The following is a 13,218-nucleotide window of genomic DNA, read 5'->3' as shown; positions in this document are numbered from 1 at the left end:
CTCACACAATCCTCAACTTTGAACCCAGTTGGAGCACAAGGGTGAGTATCACACGAGCCAGTTCAGAGTAAAGCTGCTTCCACTCTGTAGCAACATGTTTTACAAGCAGTGGCTTCCTAACATGCCAAGCAACGGCGGTTTTCAAACTCTTTCACGTGGGGAACCCTTGCAAATGTTGGCAACCCCCCCCCCCCCCCCAGGACTTCTCGTCCGAGTTTCTATAAGACAGTGCCAGGGATCTCATCTTTTCGTAGAATACAGAAATGGAAAAGGACAGGGGCGTAAATCAATGGAGACAGAAACCTTGCAGTTCCTCTGGAACCACCTCACGATGTCCAGGGCTTCTGCATTCCAATTTAATAACTTGATTCCCAGTAGAAATTGGAAAATTGGGTTGGGACTGTTTCCCCGCAAACTGATTCCATCCTTATACAGGTGAAGGAAACGTGCATCCCATCATTTTGGGTTGAGTGGGCCCCGCAAATTCCTACCAAAATCCTGACCAAGGTACTGGAGGTGAGAGGGCGGACTACTCATCCAGTCTCCTGCCTGTTAGTACAACAAAAACACACAAGAATAACCAGGACGACTGCCAACAAAATATCGTACAGACTCAGAATTAAGATGACATATACCCCAGGAACGCTGGGATAATTTGCCCAATTGCTGTTTGGCTTGTTACAGGATTGGAATTAGTTCCTCTTTAATGGCATTCCATTCCTTTGTTTCTTCAATAACTTTTTAATTGTTTTGTTTTCTTTCTTATGCTTCTTTGCTCTCATATATCCTGGTTTACTGATGATGGGGAACACAATGTCAATCACCATTCGAAGGATCTTTCATTCCCTATTCACAAGAGTGGTGGGAGTGGAGAAGCAACAGTGGAAGGTGAGACCATCAACTCATTCAATGTTTGGCCCCTGTAATGCAGGGGCTCTAACAAATAGTAGAGATAACAAACAATTCATTGGACACGGTTAGTTGGTCCTCTATTGCTAGGAGTGGGGAGTGAACAGAGTTGGGGGGGGGGGGCGGAAAGATCAATGATGACTTTGGGGGACAGCAGGCTGCGTTGAAACGTAGAGATGGGATCAGCATTGTATTTTTGCTTGATTAGTTTTGGGCCATCAAGAAGTATCTAGGCTTAACTTTCCTTCAGGAGGTTCAATGCGATAAGAGTTGGATCTGCGATTGGAAGGAGTGTGCTTGGTAGGCCAAATGGCATTTTCCTAGCCCTTGATTCCTTGTACTCTTCAGCCTTAAACTGGTCCCTGTGCATCATCCGTTGCAGATTGTTTGAATGTTTACTTGTTCTACTTAACTATAAATCAGTAAGATACAAGAGGATGTCTCAACATCAGGACCCGCTCACTAGAAAAGGTCTTTACAACTTTGTCAGGCCTGATATCTCCTTCATTCTGATTGCTTTTCCAGTTCACTGGTTAGCAGTATAAGGGAACTGAATCCCAACATGCGAGGCTGTTAAACAGCCAGATTGAAATGAGACAAGCAAATAGCAATTAGCTTCGAGTACGCCGTCCGTTCCCGAGCTTTAGCAATGTCATCAAAACTCGCCATTCCAGTAGATGAATTGGGTTTTGGTTTGTCCGTCATGGATGGGGAATCACCGTGTTGCTCTCCCCGCTTACCTCAGTGGCTATTTGCTGAGCTGATAACTGCGATTCGGAGATGGGGGAGAAGGGACTCATGGGGCTGATGAGGCTGTTGGAGCTCAGGGGGCTGGCAGGGCTGTTTGAGCTGAAGGTGCCCATCTGGGCACCGGGCACTGCGAAAAGAGAAAAGAATTGCGATTGGAAAAACTAACTCAACTATAATTTAACATTAATATTCTTTCCAACCACCCCGCCCCATTCATATAATCTATCCAATATTCCATGGATTTTGAAACAGAGTCCATAAGACGCACGCCACCCAACTGCAACAGGAGCTCTTGTCTTGAATTTTGGGGTAAGTCAGCAACTGTTGGAAGTATTTTTGGAAGCGAGTTGGTAAATTGGTTATCCCTCACAGTGGTTAGCACTGTTGCCTCACAGCCCCAGGGTCCCAGGTCCGATTCCCGGCTTCGGTCACTTTCTGTGCGGAGTCTGCACGTTCTCCCCGTGTCTGCGTGGGTTTCCTCCGGGTGCTCCGGTTTCCTCCCACAAGTCCCGAAAGACGTGCAGGTTAGGTGAACTGGACATTCTGAATTCTCCCTCCGTGTACCCGAACAGGCGCCAGAATGTGGCGACTAGGGGCTTTTCATAGTAACTTTATTGCAGTGTTAATGTAAGTGTACTGGTGACAAATAATAAAAATTCTATTATATATTAATATTGGCCAGCAGTTAGCTCACTCTTCACCAACACACTCCCCCCACGCTATCTGACTGTAAGACTAATGGAACAGCCATGTATAATTCCCGGGAATGCTGTACCATTCTGCTTGACGGGTTCCGTTGTAATTCGGTCGGGATAGGTCTTCCGCAGTCCCTCCATCATATCTTGGATTTTCCACAGCTCCTTCTGAATGTGCTTGTAGCCCGGCTCGTCCTGAAAGATTGACACACGTCCCAAGTCAGACTTGTTCACCAGGACTCAACATCCAACAAGTGAAACCAAACCCTCGATTAGCTTCCTCCACGGGAACAGAAAGTGCTATGAAGCGAAATGCGAAGATGATTGAGAGTGATGATTGTACAGGTTCTGCTTTATCGGGAGGAATTAGGCTGGGTGAGAAGATGAATGGGCTAATCTCTTTTGTTTGTTTCTTCAACTTTTCCTCAGCGTGGAAGATAATTGATTATTTTACCAGTTTACCTTTTCTTATGATTTTATGGCAGTGTTACCTGCATTCCCATGGGGCCGTTCAGCTGCTCCCATAAGTCATTGTGAATGATGGACAGCTCCATTTTGAGGGCATCGCACTCCATCTTTGTGTTTGCAAAGGCCTAAAATGCATGCAACGCACAAAGCAGGACCAGAACACAAGTCAATACTGTTTTTTATCTCAACGCTGAAAGAATCAATAAATAATCAAGTACATTCCGTAATTAATGGGTGCCTTTATGCCCATTATGGGACGCCAACTTCAGAGACATCTCCAGCGACAATCAGTGGATCTAATAATAAAGAGGGGCTCATGGCATTGGAGTTAGCGTTCACTACTGAGGTAGGTGACCATACCTGTATCTCTGTTGCTGGTTCAAGTGCAGCTGTCGTGAGGCAGCTAATGTTTGTTCACTTGCAAGGCGCTGAAGAACTCCTGTGCAAGCGGGACTATTACCTGAGTCTCCCCGCCCCCCTCCCCAGCCAACCAGGCAAGGTATCAGCTCCCAGCAACACGCCACTGCCTGCATCAGTCCCCGTGCTCCTTCTCAACTCATTCGATGGGACAAAGTGCCCAGCTCCTTTCAAGTGCCAGGGCAGTCCAGCTTTGCAGGTAAAACGCCACTGCCTCCCTCGTGACCTTGTGGTGACACTACCCCCCTTACCGTGGTTGCTTGCGAGAGCTCCCCGCGAATGTTGATCAGCTGATTCTGCAGCGACTCCTTTTTCTGCACAAGTTTCTCGGTGTAGGCAGGCTGGTTGTGATACATCTCCATCTCCCGGTGGGTTTTTTCCAAGGCATTTTCCAGAGATTCCTGGAGGAAAGAAGGAAAACGCGTTGGATCGGGTTTAACCGTCACGTAAAAACGCACCTTCTTCTCTCTTACACACAGTGAGTGCTACAGTCAGCTTTCTGGGATGGATGGGGGTCAGAGGGGAGATTTAGGATCTTCAATAGGAAAAAAAGGACACAGTTGCAGTACATATGGTGCGGCCTTGCGCAGCCAAACAAGCTCCAACCAGAATGGAGGTGATTGGGTCATTCTCCCCAATATTCATGCCTGGAGACTGCACTGCTATAAGTGACAACACTAAATATATGCACATCATTTGTATTATGTAACTACCCTCTGCTAACTGCACCTTGCTGGAGAAATGATCCTGCATTTACCGAGAGACTTTGCTTTTGGTCATGTGTTCTGTTTGCAGGCTCTGTCATGTTTAAAATAGGCACGATTGTCCCAGACCCGCACCGGGTCGGAGAATCGCCGCAACCGCGCCACGTTGCCCCGATGCCGGCGCGCGATTCTCCGAGGTGCGGAGAATCGGTGTCATTTGCGCAGGCGCATTTGACGCAGCGCCGGTCGTGGGCCGCTGTACGAGGCCGGGCCGTCGATTCTCCGGCCCGGATGGGCCGAGTGTCTGCGCGGAAAAAACAGAGTCCCGGCGGCGCCGTCCACACCTGGCGCTGCCGGCGGGAACTCTGTGCGAAGGGTCGGGGGGACGGCCTGTGGGGGGGCGGTGCTCCGTCCCTGGGGGGGCCTCCGATGGGGTCTGGCCCGCGATCGGGGTCCACCAATCGGCGGCCCGGCCTCTCCCGCCCCGGGCCTACTTTGTTGCGCGTCCGGCCCCAGAACCCCCGAGCCATATTGCGTCGGGGCCGGCGCATTCCGTAAAGCCACCGCGCATGCGCAGGTTGGCACGTCGCCACTGCGCATGCGCAGGTTGGCGCTGCCCCCAGTGTGTGCCAGGAAGTGAGGCTGGAGCGGCGTGAACCGCTCCAGCGCCATGCTGGCCCCCTGTGGGGGACAGAATCGCGAGTGCCCGCGCCCGTTTCATGCCAAAAAGGGAGAGAGGATGGAGAAAGATAAAAGGGTAAAGAGAGAATGAGGGATATATAGAGGGAGATGAAGAGAGGAGGGCAGAGAAAGAGTAAGACAGGTAGAAAGAGTATCATAGAATCATCATAGGATCATAGGATTACAGCGCATCTAGTAAGATAGCATAATGGCTCCCTAGACAAAACAGCAAACCAACAGTTTATATTCAGGTTATTTTGCAATTTAACACAGCTGACATGACTGGTTGTCATTTTTGATTGTTCAAGCATTAACAGTTTTGTTGGCAAGTACAATAAATGGGTAATATAAAAGAAAAGCAATTTACTGTGGATGCTGGAATCTGAAACAAAAACAGAAAATGGCAGAAAACTTCAGCAGGTCTGACAGGGCCTGTGGGGAGTGAACGGAGCTAACGTTTCGAGCCTGGATGACTCTTTGTCAAAGCTCCATAAACCTGTAATATATCGCTGTTTCTGTTCATTTGTCCATTTACTGCTTAACTGCTTTACTGTTTAGCCTCAAACCATAACCTCATGAAGTGTCGATTGCATTGGCCGCCAAGGTGAACCTGCCAGGGGCCCACAATCTAACCAAATACATTTGGATCCCTGGATATGTTGTAAATTAACAGGGCACTGGGCAGATAAAGCACAAAGGGCTATACGGAGTGAGCGGCCTCCTATAAGCATTGATTCTAGATGGTGGACATGAGGAGAGTGTAAAGGTATCGAGTATATCATCTTTGTATATATGAATGATCATGTAGAATAGTGTGTAATTACAGCATCCAGGCACTAGATGGAGTAAGAGCACATCTCATGTGCCACAGGGTGGTCTACATAATCTTGGGAGTGAGTTAGTAGAGAGGGTTGGAGCCAGTTGTGTTTTTCAGTAGTTCTGTATATTGCAATTATTTAATCTAATTATTTTTTCGGCATACTTAAGGATTCACAATTTATAGTGTAGTGTAAATAAATTAGCTTTGATTTGGTATGAAGTCTGCATCTTCTTTGAGCAACACTACAACCTTGATAATATTAATTTGAACAACCAAAGGACACCACCGTATCCAGGGTGTGAAAAGCATTAATAGTACCTTCTCCTTTCGAAGTTGCAGGACCCACTTTTCCTGTTCCCGCTGGTTCTTGCTCTGCTCGCAAAGCCGTCCCAGTAATTTCTGTCTCACCAGAGAAAAATAAGGAAAACGGTGGGAACTTTCAATGACACTCCTGACAGAGATTGGCGTTGAGCCAAACATTTGCAAATCTTGCAGGCATCAGAACACAATCAAATAACCCCGCTCGACATTGGCTCACTGGGCAAGCTAACAAGTTTCTCTACGGCAATAGTTCCTGCTGTAAATGATCAGACTGGGTGAAGATTGTTAATGTCACATTAATTGTATTTTTGTTAAGGGTAAACTGCGGGAGTGTATACATTGATTAAGTATCTTGAGTGCATGCAAAAAGGGACTTCCGCAGTTATGTCCATGCCCAGGGTCCTTGGCAAGAGAGTGCATTGTGCACACTGAGGCAATGAGTGGATGCTCCAGTGTTTGGAGTGCATCATCAGCCCCGGTAACGACACTCTAATTTTATAAGTTTCCATTCAAATTGTTGGTTTTAGTTAAAGTACCCCGACCATTCCTTAATTAGTTTATTTGTTCGTTTGCTGAAAAGTCCATAAAAAGGCACTGCTGGGACATTAGAGTGTTAGTGGGTAAGAGGTAGAGATGCTACATCCTGAGAATAAACCTACTATCAAGATAAGGATCTGTGATTAGTTCCAGACTTCACCATCCGGGCATGGATCCATTTAACAAAGATATTTTTCAGGCAGTTTCGAACTGTGTCAGTGACGAGCTGGACCATGCATCTTTCATTCAGACTGAACTCGCACCCGCTCAGTTAGCATTGCATTTATGTCCAATGTGTGACATTATGAGTAATGTCTGGCGCATTAAGAGTTAATATGATACTATATTCTACCACCAGATAGAGCTGGGGAGCAGACCTATAAAAGAGACTGCCATTCAGACTTCTGGGAGGTGGTGTAAGAAGGGGTAAGGACAAGCTTGGAGTAGATGTGAATTAAGATAGATCAGTAGTCTAGAGTTGTGCTACAGCACAAGTATAGTCTTATTTATTAGTTAATACCTTGCAACGTGTTCGAATCATAATTTCTGTAATGTAAATAAATTAGCTTTGTTTGATAACGTAGCTTGATGTTCTTTGGCTACTCTACAACTTGAATCCATCCTGAGAAACTCAACAAAGAACATCACACAATGGGAGAGGGGAGAAGTGCACATTAAACGGAGGTAAACAAAATCATCTTGCTCCCCCACTCAACTTTTGCTCATTTCCTGAAGGCATTGGCTCAAAGTTGATGGTTGATGGCTCAACTTTCTTCATCTGCGAGGCAAGGCCAAGAGAGGCAGCAGGTTGTTCAACTGTAGGGCTTTCATTACTGGGCCTGATGCTGTGATAGCCACATGCTTGCCTTACCCAAGCAAGGCTCACTCGATACAAATGGAAGCAAACACCCTAGGCAAACACCAGACGCTCCCCACCATCCACTGTCCCCCAGCCCTCAGTCTACGCAGTCTGAGAGCTATTCTCACGTCCCGGCCAGCTTCGATCCATTTCCTCAGTGGGACTGAACCTTAGATCTTGTATAAATGGTCTACGTAATGACCAGCCTATTGGCCAACCGAGATAGAGCGTAAAACTTTATTTCCTTTCAGATTAAGCAGAAGGGGAAAGAAAAACAGAGGTGTGTATAAAACGACCAACGCTTCTGCCTGTTTTTGAAATGGGGCAGATTTTACTGTTGTAAATGATCCCCCAACTGACCCCCTAATCTTTTGTTCCCAATGGATTATATTTCCCCTCTTTGCCTCAAGTTCTGCAATTATCCCCTTCTCTCTGCTCTTTCTCCAAAGTGGCAGGTTGTCGCCAAGCAGATTTAAGTGTCCTCCCATGACTAAAATCCCATCGCTGATAAACCCTTGCTGCCCAGTCATTTCAAAGCCTCGCACTATAGCAATAATCTTTTTAAGGAGACCAGTAATTAATTTGTGCAACTTACGTCAATCTCCAGTTCATCGACCTTGTAATGCTGCAGTGGATCCTGATATCTGTCCTGATATGGAACCTGCAAACACCAGAAATCATTAAGGGTTCTGACCTTGCTGTGTGGAGTGCATATCCATCAGGATTTTAAATGGATTGTCACACAGAAACCTCTACAACTACAATTTATTGCTGCCAATTCTGGATTATTTTATTCGGAGGTCTTTGTGCTCCCTCATTCGGCCCTGCTTTGCTTGCTGACCCCCACGAGCAAGCCGAGCCCACAATACCATCATCTGCTAGCAATCAGGGCCATCATTAGGGGCTGTTTAGCTCACAGGGCTAATCGCTGGCTTTGAAAGCAGACCAAGGCAAGCCAGCAGCACGGTTCGATTCCCCGAACAGGCGCTGGAATGTGGTGACTAGGGGCTTTTCACAGTAACTTCATTTGAAGTGTACTCGTGACAATAAGCAATTTTCATTTCATTCATAGCCACAGTTAGATCAAGAAATAGCCATAGCCACAGTTAGAAAGCAAACTGAGTGACCCAGGTCAGGAGAACTTTGCTCTACTTTCTTGCCCAAGGTTCCGACCGATCTGAGTTAACGTGGCTTACCCCGGGGATCTGAATGCAGGAGGTACAAGGGAGGGGGTAGGTGGACAGGGGGGGAACTGATCCCACCTTTTCAATTACATATTAGATAGGAGTGGTTATATTATTAAAGGGGCAGAAACAAACTACTGGGAGGTTTTGGTCATTCCCAGGAAGAGGCTGAGCTATTAGGTTAAACCAGTCTCTTGGGAACATCCGTACTACACACCAGCCATTGTATCCGCAGCAACCTAATTGTTGCATATTAATCATTAACACAATCTGATGATGTTTTTGCGTTCTGCATGTTTGTAACCGGTCAGTGACAGTGTTGTGTTATGCTTCTTCATGTGGCATAAGCTGCTTCCTTGATGTACACTCTGACAAAGGAAGGTTCAGACTTGGAGATAGGTTTAACACATTTATTGAACAGTTAACAATTCTCCTACTTGAGTTTGACTCTCCTGCTAATCTAACTATAGTAACTCAGTCTAACTAACCAGTCTGCTCTCAGCCATGCGGTGGGTGTGATGCTTCCTGATCTGCCCCTGTCTCTCTGAGTGTCGTCTATGGAAAGAGAAAGAGCATGTGTGCCCTGTCCTTTTATATGGGTCGCCCCCTTGTGGTAGTGTCACCTCTGGGTGTCTCTTGACTGCCCATTGGTCATGTCCTATCTTACTGGCCTATTGGTTGAATGTCTGTGTGTCATGATGTTTCTGGTGCTCCCTCTAGTGTTTACTCAGTCCTAGTGTACCAACATTAACCCCTTGTGTCTTTACAGTGATGCATTCACCACAGACAGGACATTACTAAGACCGGTTTCTCCTCAAACCCAAGTCTTTCCATGACCTAGACCCACCTCATCTCCTTCAGCTTTCCCACGTGCACCCTCTCCTCTTCTGTTCCTGATCTACTCCCCACCCACCATTCCTGATGTGACCCTCATCCACTACTCCTGATGAACTCCTCTTCTGTCACTCCTGATCTGCTCCTCACCTAAGTCTACTGCAATGGTGATTTCTCTTTCACCCATTATTCCCCACCCCATGCTAAATCACACTTCCTTGGCGCCATTTTCCCTACCTTCCAACACTGCCTTACCTTTCCCCTGAATCCCCACTTCTAGTTACTCCACAACATTGTTTTCTGCGTTATTATTTTCTCACCCTGCAGTCAATCTTGATCACAATCCAGCCTTCTCCTCTGCTTTGCAAAGCTCCTTAAAATGTCTCTTAACATAGAAGCAGCACGATAGAGGTCATTGTCATGGTAACAAAGCCCACTAAATTGCCTAACTGCCATTTATTTTAGTCAGTAAAGACCGCCACATTGACGTTTGGTTTTTCTAACTTATTTTCTTTCCTGTCCTGCAAATAACCCTTTGTAAGTTCTTCAGGGGTGGAAGCCAGAAATAATGAGTTAATATGTTAAGTGTGCCGCCCTGGCAGAGGTAGATTTAAGGTCGGAGTATCTGATCGGCTTAGACCAACCTCAGATCTACATCTTCTGCTGCATATTTTTGTTCGCACACGCTGCCTCCCTCAATATAAACCACCTCAGTGTAAGACCACCTCTTACAGCAACAAAAAACACAAAAACAGCTCAGAAAATGCAAGCCTTAACTTTGAGTGCGGAGCTACCTCCGTAGGGTTAACTATCGAGGAATGGGATGAGGAGATCAGCATGCTCACAATTTGTTTCTCCCGGCGTTGTAGCCATTCAAATCAACGGTGATATATTGGACGCAATGTAAATCGCAAACACTGACCTCCCCACCCAACTCTCCAATATTCAGGCTGGGAACGGAGTCTTGTAATTTTGTGACCATCGTGCTACATAAAGACGGTTTTGATACTAATTGAGAACTCCTATAAAGCACCCCCCCCCCCCCCCCCACACCCCCATAAACAGTGACATAAAACTTTAGTTAGATCCCATTCCATGTACTGCATTCACTTCTCGACACCTTGGCAGAGGCTCAGTACAGATTCACCTTGAATGATACAAGGACTTCAATTATGAGCACTGCTTCCATAGAATTGGCGCATATCCGCTCGAGTTTCGCAGATTAAGGTGCGATCTAACTGAACTGTTAAAGATGATTGAAGGGGCAGCATGGTGGCGCAGTGGATAGCACTGCTGCCTCACGGCGCCGAGGTCCCAGGTTCGATCCCGGCCCTGGGCCACTGTCCGTGTGGAGTTTGCACATTCTCCCCGTGTTTGCGTGGGTTTCACCCCCACAACCCAAAGATGTGCAGGATAGGTGGATTGGCCACGCTACATTGTCCCTTAATTGAAAAAAATGAATTGGGTACTCTAAATTTAAAAAAAAAGATGATTGAAGGAGTTGACAGGATAGACGGAGAGAAACTATTTCAGCTGATGGAAGCATCCAAGGCAAGATGGGCACAGCCTTAAAATTAATCCAGGTAGTTCCAAGGTGATTGGAGGAAGCCTTTCTTAACACAAAGAATCATAGGATCGTAGAATCCCTGCAGTGCAGAAGGTCATTCGGCCCATCGAGTCTGCATTGACCCTCCGAAAGAGCACGCTACCAAGGCCCATTCCCCCTCCCTATCCCTGTAACCCCACCTAAGCTGTACCTTTTTTGGACACTAAGGGGCAATGGGAGGCACGGTAGCACAGTGGTTAGCACTGTTGCTTCACAGAACCAGGGTCCCAGATTTGATTCCCGGCTTGGGTCACTGTCTGTGTGGAGTCTGCAGTTTCTCCCCATGTCTGCGTGCGTTTTCTCCGGGTGCTCCGGTTTCCTCCCACCAGTCCCGGAAGACGTGCTTGTTAGGTGAATTGGAGATTCTGAATTCTTCCTCAGTGTACCCGAACAGGCGCCAGAGTGTAGCGACTAGGGGCTTTTCATTGTAAATTCATTGCAGTGTTAATGTAAGCCTAATTGTGACAATAAATATTATTATTATTTAGCATGGCCAATCCACCTAACATGCTCATCTTTGGACTGTGGGAGGACACCGGAGCACCCGGAGGAAACCCACGCAGATACGGGGAGAACGTGCAAACTCCACACAGTCACGCGAGACCGCAATGCAACCCGGGTCCCTGGCGCCGTGAGGCAGCAGTGCTAACCGCTGTGCCACCGTGCAGTAAAAATCTGAAACCCTCCCTCAAATAAATGGTTGAGGCTGGGCATCAATTGAAAATTTCAAAGCTGTGCGTTGATAGATTTTAGATGGGTAATGGGTATTAAAGATTGTAGATTCGAGGTAGGAATACCTATAGCGAAACTCAGCGACTGCAGCTGTTCAAGAAGGCAGCTTACCACCATCCACCTCGGGGCAATGAGGGATACGCAATAAATGCTGGTCTGGCCAATGATGCCCACATTCCATAAATTAATTTTAAAAAAGATTGAACAGCCATGATCTAACTGAATGGCAGAACGGGTCCTTATCGGCTTGTCCAACTTGAGGGCTCTGGGCGGGGCTCTCTAGCATTCCGAGCACCAAGATCATAACGCACAGATTTGCACCTGTTACAGTGTCAGGTTTAAAACTCAATCTCAAGGGAAAGTTCCAATCGTTTATTTCTCATCTTCATCAGAAAGGGATTCGCAACGTGGCCAATCTTACGTTTAACTTCTTTTGATTTTGTTGATATTGGAGGAAACCGATTCAAATGTCAAAATGTTTAAATATTCACCTCTCTGACTAAATCAATTGTCGAATTTTCACTGGCTTAAGGTTGTTTCACGTAATAATATTACACACCCTCTTGTTGAGTGCCTCCAGCAGCTCTGACAGATCCACACCCCATAACTGATGTAATCTAACTTTGGACTGCCATCCACTTGATAAATACAGACCTTAGCCAAGCTTAGAATTCCATTGAACCAAACTCCTGTTCGTTCACTCCAGCTGTAGCTATATTGAATTCTAGTGGGCCAATAGCTCTCTCAATCACTTCTATTATATAGACCTGCAAAGGGCAAACTCCTTCTCAGCCACTCCCATTATGCAGGATCCCAGTAGAATAAATCCCTTCTCAACAATATGGCCGTCTAATGAGCCCATCATCATACAATTCCCTGCTATTTGGCGGAATCTTCCCGTAATTTTTCAGGTTGTCAGTTTCAGCGAGGAAACCGGCATGTAGCTCCCCAGCTGCACAGCCGAGTTTTCTCTCCAGATTCTCTGGCACTCTGTGCACAGAAAAGCTGGAGGCGTAGCAGGGCAGGCTCTGATAGAGCCGGCAACGTTGGCACCACATAGATCGGGGCGCCCTTTAAAGATGAGTAGGAAGTAAATGTCCTTGTTTTAGGGCGCGATCCAGTGACCCCGTTGTATACGGCGTGGGGCAGGGACAAAGGGGGAAATCGCGCGAGAACCCCAAATCGGGCTCCACGCCGGACCAATCGTGAGTCACCCAACTCACTCCGCCTGTCGTGATCTGGATCTGAGTGAGATCAAGATCAGAATAAATGAATTAGCCTAATGGCACCTGAGGAGGGGTCTCTCAGGCCAGTGGAGAACACTGGGTGGCCAGGGTGGTACCCTGGCACTCCTCCTGGCACATAGGCACTGCCAGTGTGCTTGGGTGACCATGCCAGGGTGTTGGGGCACTGCAATGATGTAGGCTGGCAGTGCCAGGATTTGGGCCGGGAGTGAGGCCTTTCCACCTAGACGGGGCAAGAAAGGGGATGTTCCCAGGGGCCGTCTCTCACCTGGGGGAGTGGGGGGGGGGGGAGGGGGGGGGGTTGTGATGAGGGGTGAGAAAGGCGGACAGCCTTTCCTGCTGAAGAGATCTGTTCGCCAGCAGGTGCGGCCTCGCGGAGAGGAACTCTCTGCGGCCAAAAAAAGGGCAAATTGGCGTTGCATAGCGGGTCGTTTCTCAGCCCTACAGCCGCCAAGGA

The 13,218-nt window shown here is 47.2% G+C and overlaps 1 protein-coding gene across 6 annotated transcripts in view; it reads right to left on the bottom strand.

The window, feature by feature from the left end:
* plekha6 (pleckstrin homology domain containing, family A member 6) overlaps nt 1–13,218 on the bottom strand; it is a 326,880-nt gene that overhangs the window by 30,065 nt on the left and 283,597 nt on the right. For all 6 annotated transcript variants that reach the window (XM_038820378.1, XM_038820379.1, XM_038820382.1 and 3 more), the window contains 6 exons: nt 7,757–7,822; nt 5,763–5,843; nt 3,491–3,640; nt 2,846–2,947; nt 2,435–2,549; nt 1,650–1,786 (listed from right to left, as the gene is read on the bottom strand). In XM_038820378.1, the coding sequence (XP_038676306.1) occupies nt 1,650–1,786; nt 2,435–2,549; nt 2,846–2,947; nt 3,491–3,640; nt 5,763–5,843; nt 7,757–7,822 (651 nt within the window). The remainder of the gene's footprint in view (nt 1–1,649; nt 1,787–2,434; nt 2,550–2,845; nt 2,948–3,490; nt 3,641–5,762; nt 5,844–7,756; nt 7,823–13,218) is intronic.

This window comes from Scyliorhinus canicula, chromosome 15 (assembly GCF_902713615.1).
Source record: "Scyliorhinus canicula chromosome 15, sScyCan1.1, whole genome shotgun sequence".
Lineage (NCBI taxonomy): Eukaryota > Metazoa > Chordata > Chondrichthyes > Carcharhiniformes > Scyliorhinidae > Scyliorhinus > Scyliorhinus canicula.
Note: the sequence above shows the minus strand (reverse complement) of the source record. Positions and strands in the feature narration are given on the sequence as shown.